At 41.4% G+C, this 16163-nt stretch overlaps 1 protein-coding gene across 3 annotated transcripts in view; it reads left to right on the forward strand.

Annotated features, from left to right (window-relative positions):
* Positions 1 to 16163, forward strand: part of fam13a (family with sequence similarity 13 member A) — a 97878-nt gene that overhangs the window by 47681 nt on the left and 34034 nt on the right. For 2 of the 3 annotated variants that reach the window (XM_077525497.1, XM_077525499.1), the window contains exons 5-6: positions 14817 to 14858; positions 15531 to 15669. In XM_077525497.1, the coding sequence (XP_077381623.1) occupies positions 14817 to 14858; positions 15531 to 15669 (181 nt within the window). The remainder of the gene's footprint in view (positions 1 to 14816; positions 14859 to 15530; positions 15670 to 16163) is intronic. The other variant, XM_077525498.1, reaches the window with a different exon arrangement.

Consider the following 16163-nt stretch of genomic DNA (forward strand, 5'->3'; position numbering starts at 1 on the left):
TAAGCCATAATCACTAAACTGAAAATGGGTTACTGTCACTTTAACAAATATGCGCATTCACGCACACACATTTCCTAAGTACCAGGTGGGCGAACATTTAGCTTCAATTGAGTTGTATGAGAAAGCGCACACCTCGAACAAAAGGCTCTCACGACTCAACGGTTTAAGATACAGATTTCAGAAATGCCCCGTTAGAACGGCAAGGCTTTGGGGAACGCAAGCATGTTCTCATTTTTTAAATCGGATAAAAAATGACCAAATTAGAGCAGGTTGAAAACGTGTGACTTTTAAAAAAAATGACAAAAAAAGGCGGCGAAAATAACATGGGGCTCAATGGGCGAAAAAGTGCGACTTCCCCTCGCTTCAAGTCAAATAAAAGGTACTAAATGACACCTTTGCCGCACAAAAGTGGGTTTGTCAGAAAGAAGACCCTTGTGACTACAAAATATCCAAATTTGATGTTTACTGAGCAAATATTGTGGCCACGGTGACGAGTTGAAGTGAAATTTTTGGAAAGAATTTTTTTTGTCTCTCCACTCTAGCGCTGATTGCTCCACTCTAGCAAACGCAATACACACTAATGGAAAGAGCCTCTTTTTCTTCATTTCACACCCTGTCTTTGAACCCGCACAGGAGGGAGCGCTTACATTTCTTAAAAAAAATTTCAACACAGAGCTAAAGATGGGAAAAATTGCAACAAAATGAGCTAAAAATCGTCTCGGTCGGTCAATGTATGTGCGCGCAGCGTGGCTTCGAAAAAGGTGTTAAATTTGTGGAGGTTTTTTCCCCTTCTCCATTCATTCCTATGGGACTTTTTGGGGGGTTTTTTGGGGAATTGCGTCGCCATGGTAACTCGAAATTCCGAAAAAAAATGGTACCCCGCCGAGTCAAATCGAGACGCATCTTTTGATACCTCACTTGTGCCGGTACGTTCTACGGTACGACCCGCATTTCGTCTGAAAAAATGTGAAGAATAAGACATAATAATAATAATAATAATAATAAACGCTTTTCCTGGATGGATACTAATATGTGACTGCTTCGCAGCAGTCACATAATAACTAGAAAAATTCCCGCGGAAATTTTGGATGTGACTGCTGACTCTTGCAAGGTGGAAAGCCGAATGCACTGGTCCGTTCTGCAAAGTTAGCATTAGCATTAGCATGCTAACTTAGCATTAGCATGTTAAGTTAGCATTAGCATTAGCATGCTAACTTAGCATTAGCATGCTAACTTAACATTAGCATTAGCATGCTAACTTAACATTAGCATTAGCATGCTAAGTTAGCATTAGCATTAACATGCTAAGTTAGCATTAGCATGCTAAGTTAGCATTAGCATTAGCATGCTAACTTAGCAATAGCATGCTAACTTAGCATTAGCATTAGCATGCTAACTTAACATTAGCATTAGCATGCTAAGTTAGCATTAGCATTAGCATGCTAACTTAGCATTAGCATGTTAAATTAGCATTAGCATTAGCATGCTAACTTAGCATTAGCATGCTAACTTAGCATTAGCATTAGCATGCTAACTTAACATTAGCATTAGCATGCTAAGTTAGCATTAGCATTAGCATGCTAAGTTAGCATTAGCATGCTAACTTGCATTAGCATTAGCATGCTAACTTAACATTAGCATGCTAACATAACATTAGCATGTTAACTTAGCATTAGCATTAACATGCTAACCTAGCATTAGCATCCTAAGCTAACATTAACATGCTAACTTAGCACTAGCATGCTCACTTCCTGTTGATTTCAGGTCACTTCCTGTTGAAATCAGGTCACTTCCTATTGAGATTGGGTCACTTCCTGTTGATATTAGGTCACTTCCTGTTGAAATCGGGTCACTTCCTGTTGATATTAGGTCACTTCCTGTTGAAATTGGGTCACTTCCTGTTGATTTTAGGTCAGTTCTGGGTCACTTCCTGTTGAAATTAAGTCACTTCCTGTTCAAATTAAGTCACTTCCTGTTGATATCAGGTCATTTTTAGGTCATTTCCTGCTGAAATTAAGTCACTTCCTGTTGAATTTTGGTCTGTCTGGGTCACTTCCTGTTGAAATTAGGTCAATCCCTGTAATTCCTAATCAATTGGCCAAGATGGCCGCCACTCAGGGGCCGAGAATCCTGGGTCCACCTCAACAATTGGATAAGATGGCCGCCACTCTGTGTGGACAGTAGTGTGAGAATCCCTGGCCAAGCTAATCAATTGGCCAAGATGGCCGCCGCTGTATGTGGGCAGTAGTGTGAGAATCCCTGGCCTTGCTAATCAATTGACCAAAATGGCCGCCGCTCCATGCGGGCAGAGGCCGAGAATCCTGGGTGCACCTCAACAATTGGCCAAAATGGCCGCCACTCTGTGTGGGCAGTAGTGTGAGAATCCCTGGCCTAGCCAATCAATTGGCCAAGATGGCCGCCGCTCTGTATGGACAGTAGTGTGAGAATCCCTGGCCAAGCTAATCAATTGGCCAAGATGGCCGCCGCTCTGATTGGGCAGTAGTGTGAGAATCCCTGGCCAAGATGGCCGCCGCTCTGTATGGACAGTAGTGTGAGAATCCCTGGCCAAGATGGCCGCCGCTCTGTATTGACAGTAGTGTGAGAATCCCTGTCCAAGATGGCCCCCGCTCTGTATGGGCAGTAGTGTGAGAATCCCTGGCCAAGATGGCCGCCGCTCTATATGGGCAGTAGTGTGAGAATCCCTGGCCAAGATGGCCGCCGCTCTGTCTGGGCAGTAGTGTGAGAATCCCTGGCCAAGATGGCCGCCGCTCTATATGGGCAGTAGTGTGAGAATCCCTGGCCAAGATGGCCGTCGCTCTGTATGGACAGTAGTGTGAGAATCCCTGGCCAAGATGGCCGCCACAGTGTGTGGGCGTTGGTGGGGAAATTCCAGGCGTGGATGACAACAAGCAGCTCTGATTGGCTGAGGCAGTTGCTGTGCAGAAGTGAGAGAGTGGGCAGAATAGCTCAAAAAGCACCATTTAAATAGCAGTTCATTACATTACATTTCATAAACAAAAATATAATATTGTGCTTTGATTTTTTTTCATTAAGCGAAAATAGGGAATGATCTGAAGAGTTTAAAATTTGAATGGTTTTAATTGATCAAGAAATGTGGAAGTTAAGCCATAATCAATAAACTGAAAATGGGTTACTGTCACTTTAACAAATATGCGCATTCACGCACACACATTTCCTAAGTACCAGGTGGGCGAACATTTTGCTTCAATTGAGTTCTATGAGAAAGCGCACACCTCGAACAAAAGGCTCTCACGACTCAACGGTTTAAGATACAGATTTCAGACATGCCCCGTTAGAACGGCAAGGCTTTGGGGAACGCAAGCATGTTCTCATTTTTTAAATCGGATAAAAAATGACCAAATTAGAGCAGGTTGAAAACGTGCGACTTTTAAAAAAATGACAAAAAAAGGTGGCGAAAATAACATGGGGCTCAATGGGCGAAAAAGTGCGACTTCCCCTCGCTTCAAGTCAAATAAAAGGTACTAAATGACACCTTTGCCGCACAAAAGTGGGTTTGTCAGAAAGAAGACCCTTGTGACTACAAAATATCCAAATTTGATGTTTACTGAGCAAATATTGTGGCCACGGTGACGAGTTGAAGTGAAATTTTTCGAAAGAATTTTTTTTGTCTCTCCACTCTAGCGCTGATTGCTCCACTCTAGCAAACGCAATACACACTAATGTAAAAAGCCTTTTTTTCTTCATTTCACACCCTGTCTTTGAACCCGCACAGGAGGGAGCGCTTACATTTCTTAAAAAAAATTTCGACACAGAGCTAAAGATGGGAAAAATTGCAACAAAATGAGCTAAAAATCGTCTCGGTCGGTCAATGTATGTGCGCGCAGCGTGGCTTCGAAAAAGGTGTTAAATTTGTCGATGTTTTTTCCCCTTCTCCATTCATTCCTATGGGACTTTTTGGCGGGGTTTTTGGGAAATTGCGTCGCCATGGTAACTCGAAATTCCGAAAAAAAATGGTACCCCGCCGAGTCAGATCGAGACGCATCTTTTGATACCTCACTTGTGCCGGTACGTTCAACGGTACGACCCGCATTTTGTCTGAAAAATTCCGGTTAATAAAGAAAAATAAGAAAAACTAGAAAAAAAAAATTTCCCGTGGAAATTTTGGATGTGACTGCTGACTCTCGCAAGGCGGAAAGCCGAATGCACTCTGGGTCACTTCCTACATGTTAACTTTGCAGGAGGATTAGCATGCTAAGCTAACATTAGCATTAGCGTGCTAACTTAGCATGATCATTAGCATGCTAAGCTAACATTAGCATTAGCATGCTAACTTAGCATTAGCATGCTAACTTAGCATTAACATGCTAACTTAGCATTAGCATGCTAACGTAGCATTAGCATGCTAAACTTAGCATTAGGAAAAAAAAAAATAAAAAAAATAAAAAATAAAAAATAAAAAAAAAATAAATAAAAAAAAAATTAAAAAAAAAAAAAATAATAAAAAAAAAAAAAAATTAAAAAAAAATAAAAAAATAAAAAATTAAAAAAAAACTTAGCATTAGCATGCTAACGTAACATTAGCATGCTCAGCTAACATTAGCATGCTAACTTAGCACTAGCATGCTCACTTCCTGGTGAAATCAGGTCACTTCCTGTTGAAATTAGGTCAATCCCTGTCATACCTAATCAATTGGCCAAGATGGCCGCCACTCAGGGGCCGAGAATCCTGGGTGCACCTCAACAATTGGACAAGATGGCCGCCACTCTGTGTGTGTGCAGTGGTGCTGAAGTCCCTGGCCTAGCTAATCAATTGACCAAAATGGCCGCCACTCTGTGTGTGTGCAGTGGTGCTGAAGTCCCTGGCCTAGCTAATCAATTGACCAAAATGGCCGCCGCTCCATGTTTTATTTTTTTTAATTTATTTTTTTGGCCGCCGCTCCATGTGGGCAGAGGCCGAGAATCCTGGGTGCACCTCAACAATTGGCCAAGATGGCCGCCACTCTGTGTGGGCAGTAGTGTGAGAATCCCTGGCCAAGATGGCCGCCGCTCTGTATGGGCAGTAGTGTGAGAATCCCTGGCCAAGATGGCCGCCGCTCTGTATGGACAGTAGTGTGAGAATCCCTGGCCAAGATGGCCGCCGCTCTGTATGGACAGTAGTGTGAGAATCCCTGGCCAAGATGGCCGCCGCTCTGTATTGACAGTAGTGTGAGAATCCCTGTCCAAGATGGCCGCCGCTCTGTATGGGCAGTAGTGTGAGAATCCCTGGCCAAGATGGCCGCCGCTCTGTATGGACAGTAGTGTGAGAATCCCTGGCCAAGATGGCCGCCGCTCTGTATGGACAGTAATGTGAGAATCCCTGGCCAAGATGGCCGCCACTGTGTGTGGGCGGTGGTGGGGAAATTCCAGGCGTGGATGACAACAAGCAGCTCTGATTGGCTGAGGCAGTTGCTGTGCAGAAGTGAGAGAGTGGGCAGAATAGCTCAAAAAGCACCATTTAAATAGCAGTTCATTACATTACATTTCATAAACAAAAATATTATATTGTATTATTATTATTATTATATTATAAGTTAAGCCATAATCACTAAACTGAAAATGGGTTACTGTCACTTTAACAAATATGCGCATTCACGCACACACATTTCCTAAGTACCAGGTGGGCGAACATTTTGCTTGCTTCAATTGAGTTCTATGAGAAAGCGCACACCTCGAACAAAAGGCTCTCACGACTCAACGGTTTAAGATACAGATTTCAGAAATGCTCCGTTAGAACGGCAAGGCTTTGGGGAACGCAAGCATGTTCTCATTTTTTAAATCGGATAAAAAAAAGACCAAATTAGAGCAGGTTGAAAACGTGTTACTTTTAAAAAAATGACAAAAAAAGGCGGCGAAAATAACATGGGGCTCAATGGGCGAAAAAGTGCGACTTCCCCTCGCTTCAAGTCAAATAAAAGGTACTAAATGACACCTTAGCCGCACAAAAGTGGGTTTGTCAGAAAGAAGACCCTTGTGACTACAAAATATCCAAATGTGATGTTTACTGAGCAAATATTGTGGCCACGGTGACGAGTTGAAGTGAAATTTTTCGAAAGAATTTTTTTTGTCTCTCCACTCTAGCGCTGATTGCTCCACTCTAGCAAACGCAATACACACTAATGTAAAGAGCCTCTTTTTCTTCATTTCACACCCTGTCTTTGAACCCGCACAGGAGGGAGCGCTTACATTTCTTAAAAAAAATTTCAACACAGAGCTAAAGATGGGAAAAATTGCAACAAAATGAGCTAAAAATCGTCTCGGTCGGTCAATGTATGTGCGCGCAGCGTGGCTTCGAAAAAGGTGTTAAATTTGTGGAGGTTTTTTCCCCTTCTCCATTCATTCCTATGGGACTTTTTGGGGGGGTTTTTGGGGAATTGCGTCGCCATGGTAACTCGAAATTCCGAAAAAAAATGGTTCCCCGCCGAGTCAGATCGAGACGCATCTTTTGACACCTCACTTGTGCCGGTACGTTCTACGGTACGACCCGCATTTCGTCTGAAAAAATGTGAAGAATAAGACATAATAATAATAATAATAAACGCTTTTCCTGGATGGATACTAATATGTGACTGCTTCGCAGCAGTCACATAACTAGAAAAAAAAATTTCCCGTGGAAATTTTGGATGTGACTGCTGACTCTTGCAAGGCGGAAAGCCGAACGCACTCTGGGTCACTTCCTACATGTTAACTTTGCAGGAGGATTAGCATGCTAAGCTAACATTAGCATTAGCGTGCTAACTTAGCATGATCATTAGCATGCTAAGCTAACATTAGCATTAGCATGCTAACTTAGCATTAGCATGCTAACTTAGCATTAGCATTAACATGCTAACTTAGCATTAGCATGCTAACGTAGCATTAGCATGCTAAACTTAGCATTAGGAAAAAAAAAAAAAATTAAAAAAAAAAGTAAAATAAAAAAGAAATAAAAAAAAAATAAAAAAAAATAAAAAAATAAAAAAATAAAAAAATAAAAAATAAAAAAAAACCTTAGCATTAGCATGCTAACGTAACATTAGCATGCTAACGTAGCATTAGCATGCTAACGTAACATTAGCATGCTAACGTAACATTAGCATGCTAACTTAACATTAGCATGCTCAGCTAACATTAGCATGCTAACTTAGCACTAGCATGCTCACTTCCTGGTGAAATCAGGTCACTTCCTGTTGAAGTCGGGTCAATTCCTGTTGATATTAGGTCACTTCCTGTTGAAATCCGGTCACTTCCTGTTGATTTTAGGTCAGTTCTGGGTCACTTCCTGTTGAAATTAGGTCACTTCCTGTTCAAATTAAGTCACTTCCTGTTGATATCAGGTAATTTTTAGGTCATTTCCTACTGAAATTAAGTCACTTCCTGTTGAATTTAGGTCTGTCTGGGTCACTTCCTGTTGAAATTAGGTCAATCCCTGTCATACCTAATCAATTGGCCAAGATGGCCGCCACTCAGGGGCCGAGAATCCTGGGTGCACCTCAACAATTGGACAAGATGGCCGCCACTCTGTGTGGGCAGTAGTGTGAGAATCCCTGGCCAAGATGGCCGCCGCTCTGTATGGGCAGTAGTGTGAGAATCCCTGGCCAAGATGGCCGCCGCTCTGTATTGATAGTAGTGTGAGAATCCCTGTCCAAGATGGCCCCCGCTCTGTATGGGCAGTAGTGTGAGAATCCCTGGCCAAGATGGCCGCCGCTCTGTATGGACAGTAGTGTGAGAATCCCTGGCCAAGATGGCCGCCGCTCTGTATGGACAGTAATGTGAGAATCCCTGGCCAAGATGGCCGCCACTGTGTGTGGGCGGTGGTGGGGAAATTCCAGGCGTGGATGACAACAAGCAGCTCTGATTGGCTGAGGCAGTTGCTGTGCAGAAGTGAGAGAGTGGGCAGAATAGCTCAAAAAGCACCATTTAAATAGCAGTTCATTACATTACATTTCATAAACAAAAATATTATATTGTGCTTTGATTTTTTTTTATTAAGCGAAAATAGGGAATGATCTGAAGAGTTTAAAATTCGAATGGTTTTAATTGATCAAGAAATGTGGAAGTTAAGCCATAATCACTAAACTGAAAATGGGTTACTGTCACTTTAACAAATATGCGCATTCACGCACACACATTTCCTAAGTACCAGGTGGGCGAACATTTAGCTTCAATTGAGTTGTATGAGAAAGCGCACACCTCGAACAAAAGGCTCTCACGACTCAACGGTTTAAGATACAGATTTCAGAAATGCCCCGTTAGAACGGCAAGGCTTTGGGGAACGCAAGCATGTTCTCATTTTTTAAATCGGATAAAAAATGACCAAATTAGAGCAGGTTGAAAACGTGTGACTTTTAAAAAAAATGACAAAAAAAGGCGGCGAAAATAACATGGGGCTCAATGGGCGAAAAAGTGCGACTTCCCCTCGCTTCAAGTCAAATAAAAGGTACTAAATGACACCTTTGCCGCACAAAAGTGGGTTTGTCAGAAAGAAGACCCTTGTGACTACAAAATATCCAAATTTGATGTTTACTGAGCAAATATTGTGGCCACGGTGACGAGTTGAAGTGAAATTTTTGGAAAGAATTTTTTTTGTCTCTCCACTCTAGCGCTGATTGCTCCACTCTAGCAAACGCAATACACACTAATGGAAAGAGCCTCTTTTTCTTCATTTCACACCCTGTCTTTGAACCCGCACAGGAGGGAGCGCTTACATTTCTTAAAAAAAATTTCAACACAGAGCTAAAGATGGGAAAAATTGCAACAAAATGAGCTAAAAATCGTCTCGGTCGGTCAATGTATGTGCGCGCAGCGTGGCTTCGAAAAAGGTGTTAAATTTGTGGAGGTTTTTTCCCCTTCTCCATTCATTCCTATGGGACTTTTTGGGGGGTTTTTTGGGGAATTGCGTCGCCATGGTAACTCGAAATTCCGAAAAAAAATGGTACCCCGCCGAGTCAAATCGAGACGCATCTTTTGATACCTCACTTGTGCCGGTACGTTCTACGGTACGACCCGCATTTCGTCTGAAAAAATGTGAAGAATAAGACATAATAATAACTAGAAAAAAAAAATTTCCCGTGGAAATTTTGGATGTGACTGCTGACTCTTGCAAGGCGGAAAGCCGAATGCACTCTGGGTCACTTCCTACACGTTAACTTTGCAGGAGGATTAGCATGCTAAGCTAACATTAGCATTAGCGTGCTAACTTAGCATGAGCATTAGCATGCTAAGCTAACATTAGCATTAGCATGCTAACTTAGCATTAGCATGCTAACTTAGCATTAGCATTAACATGGTAACTTAGCATTAGCATGCTAACGTAGCATTAGCATGCTAAACTTAGCATTAGGGAAAAAAAAAAATTAAAAAAAAAAAAAAAAAAAAAAAAATAAATAAATAAAAAAAATAAAATAAAAAAAAAATAAAATAAAAAAAAAAAAATAAATAAAAAAAAAACTTAGCATTAGCATGCTAACGTAACATTAGCATGCTAACGTAGCATTAGCATTAACATGCTAACTTAGCATTAGCATGCTAATGTAGCATTAGCATGCCAAACTTAGCATTAGGAAAAAAAAAAAATTAAAAAAAAAAAAATAAAATAAAAAAAAAAAAATAAAAAAAAATAAAAATAAAAAAATAAATAAAAAAAAACTAAATAAAAAAAAACTTAGCATTAGCATGCTAACGTAACATTAGCATGCTAACGTAGCATTAGCATTAGCATGCTAACGTAACATTAGCATGCTAACGTAGCATTAGCATGATAACGTAACATTAGCATGCTCAGCTAACATTAGCATGCTAACTTAGCACTAGCATGCTCACTTCCTGGTGAAACAGGTCACTTCCTGTTGAAGTCGGGTCACTTCCTGTTGATATTAGGTCACTTCCTGTTGAAATCGGGTCACTTCCTGTAGATTTTAGGTCAGTCCTGGGTCACTTCCTGTTGAAATTAGGTCACTTCCTGTTCAAATTAAGTCACTTCCTGTTGATATCAGGTCATTTTTAGGTCATTTCCTACTGAAATTAAGTCACTTCCTGTTGAATTTAGGTCTGTCTGGGTCACTTCCTGTTGAAATTAGGTCAATCCCTGTCATACCTACTCAATTGGCCAAGATGGCCGCCACTCAGGGGCCGAGAATCCTGGGTGCACCTCAACAATTGGACAAGATGGCCGCCACTCTGTGTGTGTGCAGTGGTGCTGAAGTCCCTGGCCTAGCTAATCAATTGACCAAAATGGCCGCCGCTCCATGTGGGCAGAGGCCGAGAATCCTGGGTGCACCTCAACAATTGGCCAAGATGGCCGCCACTCTGTGTGGGCAGTAGTGTGAGAATCCCTGGCCTAGCCAATCAATTGGCCAAGATGGCCGCCACTCTGTATGGACAGTAGTGTGAGAATCCCTGGCCAAGCTAATCAATTGGCCAAGATGGCCGCCGCTCTGTATGGGCAGTAGTGTGAGAATCCCTGGCCAAGATGGCCGCCGCTCTGTATGGACAGTAGTGTGAGAATCCCTGGCCAAGATGGCCGCCGCTCTGTATTGACAGTAGTGTGAGAATCCCTGTCCAAGATGGCCGCCGCTCTGTATGGGCAGTAGTGTGAGAATCCCTGGCCAAGATGGCCGCCGCTCTGTATGGACAGTAGTGTGAGAATCCCTGGCCAAGATGGCCGCCGCTCTGTATGGACAGTAATGTGAGAATCCCTGGCCAAGATGGCCGCCACTGTGTGTGGGCGGTGGTGGGGAAATTCCAGGCGTGGATGACAACAAGCAGCTCTGATTGGCTGAGGCAGTTGCTGTGCAGAAGTGAGAGAGTGGGCAGAATAGCTCAAAAAGCACCATTTAAATAGCAGTTCATTACATTACATTTCATAAACAAAAATATTATATTGTGCTTTGATTTTTTTTTATTAAGCGAAAATAGGGAATGATCTGAAGAGTTTAAAATTCGAATGGTTTTAATTGATCAAGAAATGTGGAAGTTAAGCCATAATCACTAAACTGAAAATGGGTTACTGTCACTTTAACAAATATGCGCATTCACGCACACACATTTCCTAAGTACCAGGTGGGCGAACATTTTGCTTGCTTCAATTGAGTTCTATGAGAAAGCGCACACCTCGAACAAAAGGCTCTCACGACTGAACGGTTTAAGATACAGATTTCAGAAATGCCCCGTTAGAACGGCAAGGCTTTGGGGAACGCAAGCATGTTCTCATTTTTTAAATCGGATAAAAAATGACCAAATTAGAGCAGGTTGAAAACGTGTGACTTTGAAAAAAAATGACAAAAAAAGGCGGCGAAAATAACATGGGGCTCAATGGGCGAAAAAGTGCGACTTCCCCTCGCTTCAAGTCAAATAAAAGGTACTAAATGACACCTTTGCCGCACAAAAGTGGGTTTGTCAGAAAGAAGACCCTTGTGACTACAAAATATCCAAATTTGATGTTTACTGAGCAAATATTGTGGCCACGGTGACGAGTTGAAGTGAAATTTTTGGAAAGAATTTTTTTTGTCTCTCCACTCTAGCGCTGATTGCTCCACTCTAGCAAACGCAATACACACTAATGGAAAGAGCCTCTTTTTCTTCATTTCACACCCTGTCTTTGAACCCGCACAGGAGGGAGCGCTTACATTTCTTAAAAAAAATTTCAACACAGAGCTAAAGATGGGAAAAATTGCAACAAAATGAGCTAAAAATCGTCTCGGTCGGTCAATGTATGTGCGCGCAGCGTGGCTTCGAAAAAGGTGTTAAATTTGTGGAGGTTTTTTCCCCTTCTCCATTCATTCCTATGGGACTTTTTGGGGGGGTTTTTGGGGAATTGCGTCGCCATGGTAACTCGAAATTCCGAAAAAAAATGGTACCCCGCCGAGTCAAATCGAGACGCATCTTTTGATACCTCACTTGTGCCGGTACGTTCTACGGTACGACCCGCATTTCGTCTGAAAAAATGTGAAGAATAAGACATAATAATAATAATAATAATAATAAACGCTTTTCCTGGATGGATACTAATATGTGACTGCTTCGCAGCAGTCACATAATAATAACTAGAAAAAAAAAATTTCCCGTGGAAATTTTGGATGTGACTGCTGACTCTTGCAAGGCGGAAAGCCGAATGCAGTCTGGGTCACTTCCTACACGTTAACTTTGCAGGAGGATTAGCATGCTAAGCTAACATTAGCATTAGCGTGCTAACTTAGCATGAGCATTAGCATGCTAAGCTAACATTAGCATTAGCATGCTAACTTAGCATTAGCATGCTAACTTAGCATTAGCATTAACATGGTAACTTAGCATTAGCATGCTAACGTAGCATTAGCATGCTAAACTTAGCATTAGGAAAAAAAAAAAAAATTAAAAAAAAAAGTAAAATAAAAAAGAAATAAAAAAAAAATAAAAAAAAATAAAAAAATAAAAAAATAAAAAAATAAAAAATAAAAAAAAACCTTAGCATTAGCATGCTAACGTAACATTAGCATGCTAACGTAGCATTAGCATGCTAACTTAGCATTAGCATGCTAACGTAACATTAGCATGCTAACGTAACATTAGCATGCTAACTTAACATTAGCATGCTCAGCTAACATTAGCATGCTAACTTAGCACTAGCATGCTCACTTCCTGGTGAAATCAGGTCACTTCCTGTTGAAGTCGGGTCAATTCCTGTTGATATTAGGTCACTTCCTGTTGAAATCCGGTCACTTCCTGTTGATTTTAGGTCAGTTCTGGGTCACTTCCTGTTGAAATTAGGTCACTTCCTGTTCAAATTAAGTCACTTCCTGTTGATATCAGGTAATTTTTAGGTCATTTCCTACTGAAATTAAGTCACTTCCTGTTGAATTTAGGTCTGTCTGGGTCACTTCCTGTTGAAATTAGGTCAATCCCTGTCATACCTAATCAATTGGCCAAGATGGCCGCCACTCAGGGGCCGAGAATCCTGGGTGCACCTCAACAATTGGACAAGATGGCCGCCACTCTGTGTGGGCAGTAGTGTGAGAATCCCTGGCCAAGATGGCCGCCGCTCTGTATGGGCAGTAGTGTGAGAATCCCTGGCCAAGATGGCCGCCGCTCTGTATTGATAGTAGTGTGAGAATCCCTGTCCAAGATGGCCCCCGCTCTGTATGGGCAGTAGTGTGAGAATCCCTGGCCAAGATGGCCGCCGCTCTGTATGGACAGTAGTGTGAGAATCCCTGGCCAAGATGGCCGCCGCTCTGTATGGACAGTAATGTGAGAATCCCTGGCCAAGATGGCCGCCACTGTGTGTGGGCGGTGGTGGGGAAATTCCAGGCGTGGATGACAACAAGCAGCTCTGATTGGCTGAGGCAGTTGCTGTGCAGAAGTGAGAGAGTGGGCAGAATAGCTCAAAAAGCACCATTTAAATAGCAGTTCATTACATTACATTTCATAAACAAAAATATTATATTGTGCTTTGATTTTTTTTTATTAAGCGAAAATAGGGAATGATCTGAAGAGTTTAAAATTCGAATGGTTTTAATTGATCAAGAAATGTGGAAGTTAAGCCATAATCACTAAACTGAAAATGGGTTACTGTCACTTTAACAAATATGCGCATTCACGCACACACATTTCCTAAGTACCAGGTGGGCGAACATTTTGCTTGCTTCAATTGAGTTCTATGAGAAAGCGCACACCTCGAACAAAAGGCTCTCACGACTGAACGGTTTAAGATACAGATTTCAGAAATGCCCCGTTAGAACGGCAAGGCTTTGGGGAACGCAAGCATGTTCTCATCTTTTAAATCGGATAAAAAATGACCAAATTAGAGCAGGTTGAAAACGTGTGACTTTGAAAAAAAATGACAAAAAAAGGCGGCGAAAATAACATGGGGCTCAATGGGCGAAAAAGTGCGACTTCCCCTCGCTTCAAGTCAAATAAAAGGTACTAAATGACACCTTTGCCGCACAAAAGTGGGTTTGTCAGAAAGAAGACCCTTGTGACTACAAAATATCCAAATTTGATGTTTACTGAGCAAATATTGTGGCCACGGTGACGAGTTGAAGTGAAATTTTTGGAAAGAATTTTTTTTGTCTCTCCACTCTAGCGCTGATTGCTCCACTCTAGCAAACGCAATACACACTAATGGAAAGAGCCTCTTTTTCTTCATTTCACACCCTGTCTTTGAACCCGCACAGGAGGGAGCGCTTACATTTCTTAAAAAAAATTTCAACACAGAGCTAAAGATGGGAAAAATTGCAACAAAATGAGCTAAAAATCGTCTCGGTCGGTCAATGTATGTGCGCGCAGCGTGGCTTCGAAAAAGGTGTTAAATTTGTGGAGGTTTTTTCCCCTTCTCCATTCATTCCTATGGGACTTTTTGGGGGGGTTTTTGGGGAATTGCGTCGCCATGGTAACTCGAAATTCCGAAAAAAAATGGTACCCCGCCGAGTCAAATCGAGACGCATCTTTTGATACCTCACTTGTGCCGGTACGTTCTACGGTACGACCCGCATTTCGTCTGAAAAAATGTGAAGAATAAGACATAATAATAATAATAATAATAATAAACGCTTTTCCTGGATGGATACTAATATGTGACTGCTTCGCAGCAGTCACATAATAAACGCTTTTCCTGGATGGATACTAATATGTGACTGCTTCGCAGCAGTCACATAATAATAAACGCTTTTCCTGGATGGATACTAATATGTGACTGCTTCGCAGCAGTCACATAATAATATTTTAATAAATGTTTTGTTTTTTTGTTTTTTTTTTTACATCAAGAATTGCATTCTTCAATGAATTATTGTATTAAATAATGTAATCAGAAATTATTTTTTAATTTTCTGTCATTCATTCAACAGATACCTAAATTGTATCAAGCGTCTGGGATGTTTGGCCACCAGGTAGTGCTGTTGCCTCTCAAGTTGGCCTGTCATTTTTAGTCACTTACCCTACTCATCAAATAACCATATTAATATTTAACCATAATTAATAATGAAGCAGATTGTTTTTACATTATGCGATACAATTCAGAATCAGAGCTTGAGGAAAATAGTCCTACTTGGATCTGAAGTTAATAAAATAGATGAATACACAAGGCCGTATTTTAAACATGCATTGATGTACATATGTCAAAACACAGCATACAGTGCACAATGCAACCTCACCAAGATCTTAAATAAACAATGAGTCGAGTGGTTTCGAATCATCTTTGCTTGCTGACCCATTTGTCAGAATCCTACTCCAACATTCCAAGTCATACAATGTGTACGCAAGCACCTACCATAGCACGTAAACTGATTATTTCCAGTGTACGGTATTAAAGATGTTCTCGGACATTGAAGCGTTAGCTGCCGAGCCCATTTCAATGTAGTTGCTAACCAAAAGAGCAGCACCAAAATAGTCCATCAGCTCAATTAAAGCTTGGCGACACAATGCATGTTATGAGCAAGTTTGCTGCACAGCATTAACTTTCATCTTCTCTGGCAGTTAGCACTCCAGTCGACTCTGGTCCACAGTGTTGTGTTTGTTGACCATGTTTTTTAATATGTCATTCTCTTCTTCCTGTGGTCAAGCGTGGCTCCTGGGTTCGATGCCCTCAATGAGCAGAACATCTGTAACAAAATCTTGGTCCAGCTCATCCAAAACTACAGCAGCATATTCGAAGCAGACATAAAAGACAAAGAAAAAGAAGAAGATGTCATCCCGGTCAAGGTACGTACAAATTTTGTTATTGTTTCTGCTGAGTGCAGTACAGCAGATATCATCTGATGCGTCTTAAAGCATCTGACCTATGACGCCACTCTTGGCCTTTTTAGCCAAGCAGGGCGGCGTATGGACAGCCACTTACGTAATCGCGGGCTAACAATTGATCGCTGTATTGATCGTGGGAGGTGGACATCTTGTCATAGGTGGCCTGTGCCTTATACATCTATTGATTGCCTTGTTTGGCCAGCAGGAAAGCAACTGGAACAGAACATCCGTCCTAAAAACATCTCTCTCTCTCTCTCTCTCTCTCTCTCTCTCTCTCTCTCTCTCTCTCTCTCTCTCTCTCTCTCTCTCTCTCTCTCTCTCTCTCTCTCTCTCTATATATATATATATATATATATATATATATATATATATATATATATATATATATATATATATATAAAAAGCCTTAAAATTTGTGATTCTCAAAGGTTAGTATGCATACCATTGTTGATGGT

This window comes from Festucalex cinctus, chromosome 6, assembly GCF_051991245.1.
Source record: "Festucalex cinctus isolate MCC-2025b chromosome 6, RoL_Fcin_1.0, whole genome shotgun sequence".
NCBI lineage: Eukaryota > Metazoa > Chordata > Actinopteri > Syngnathiformes > Syngnathidae > Festucalex > Festucalex cinctus.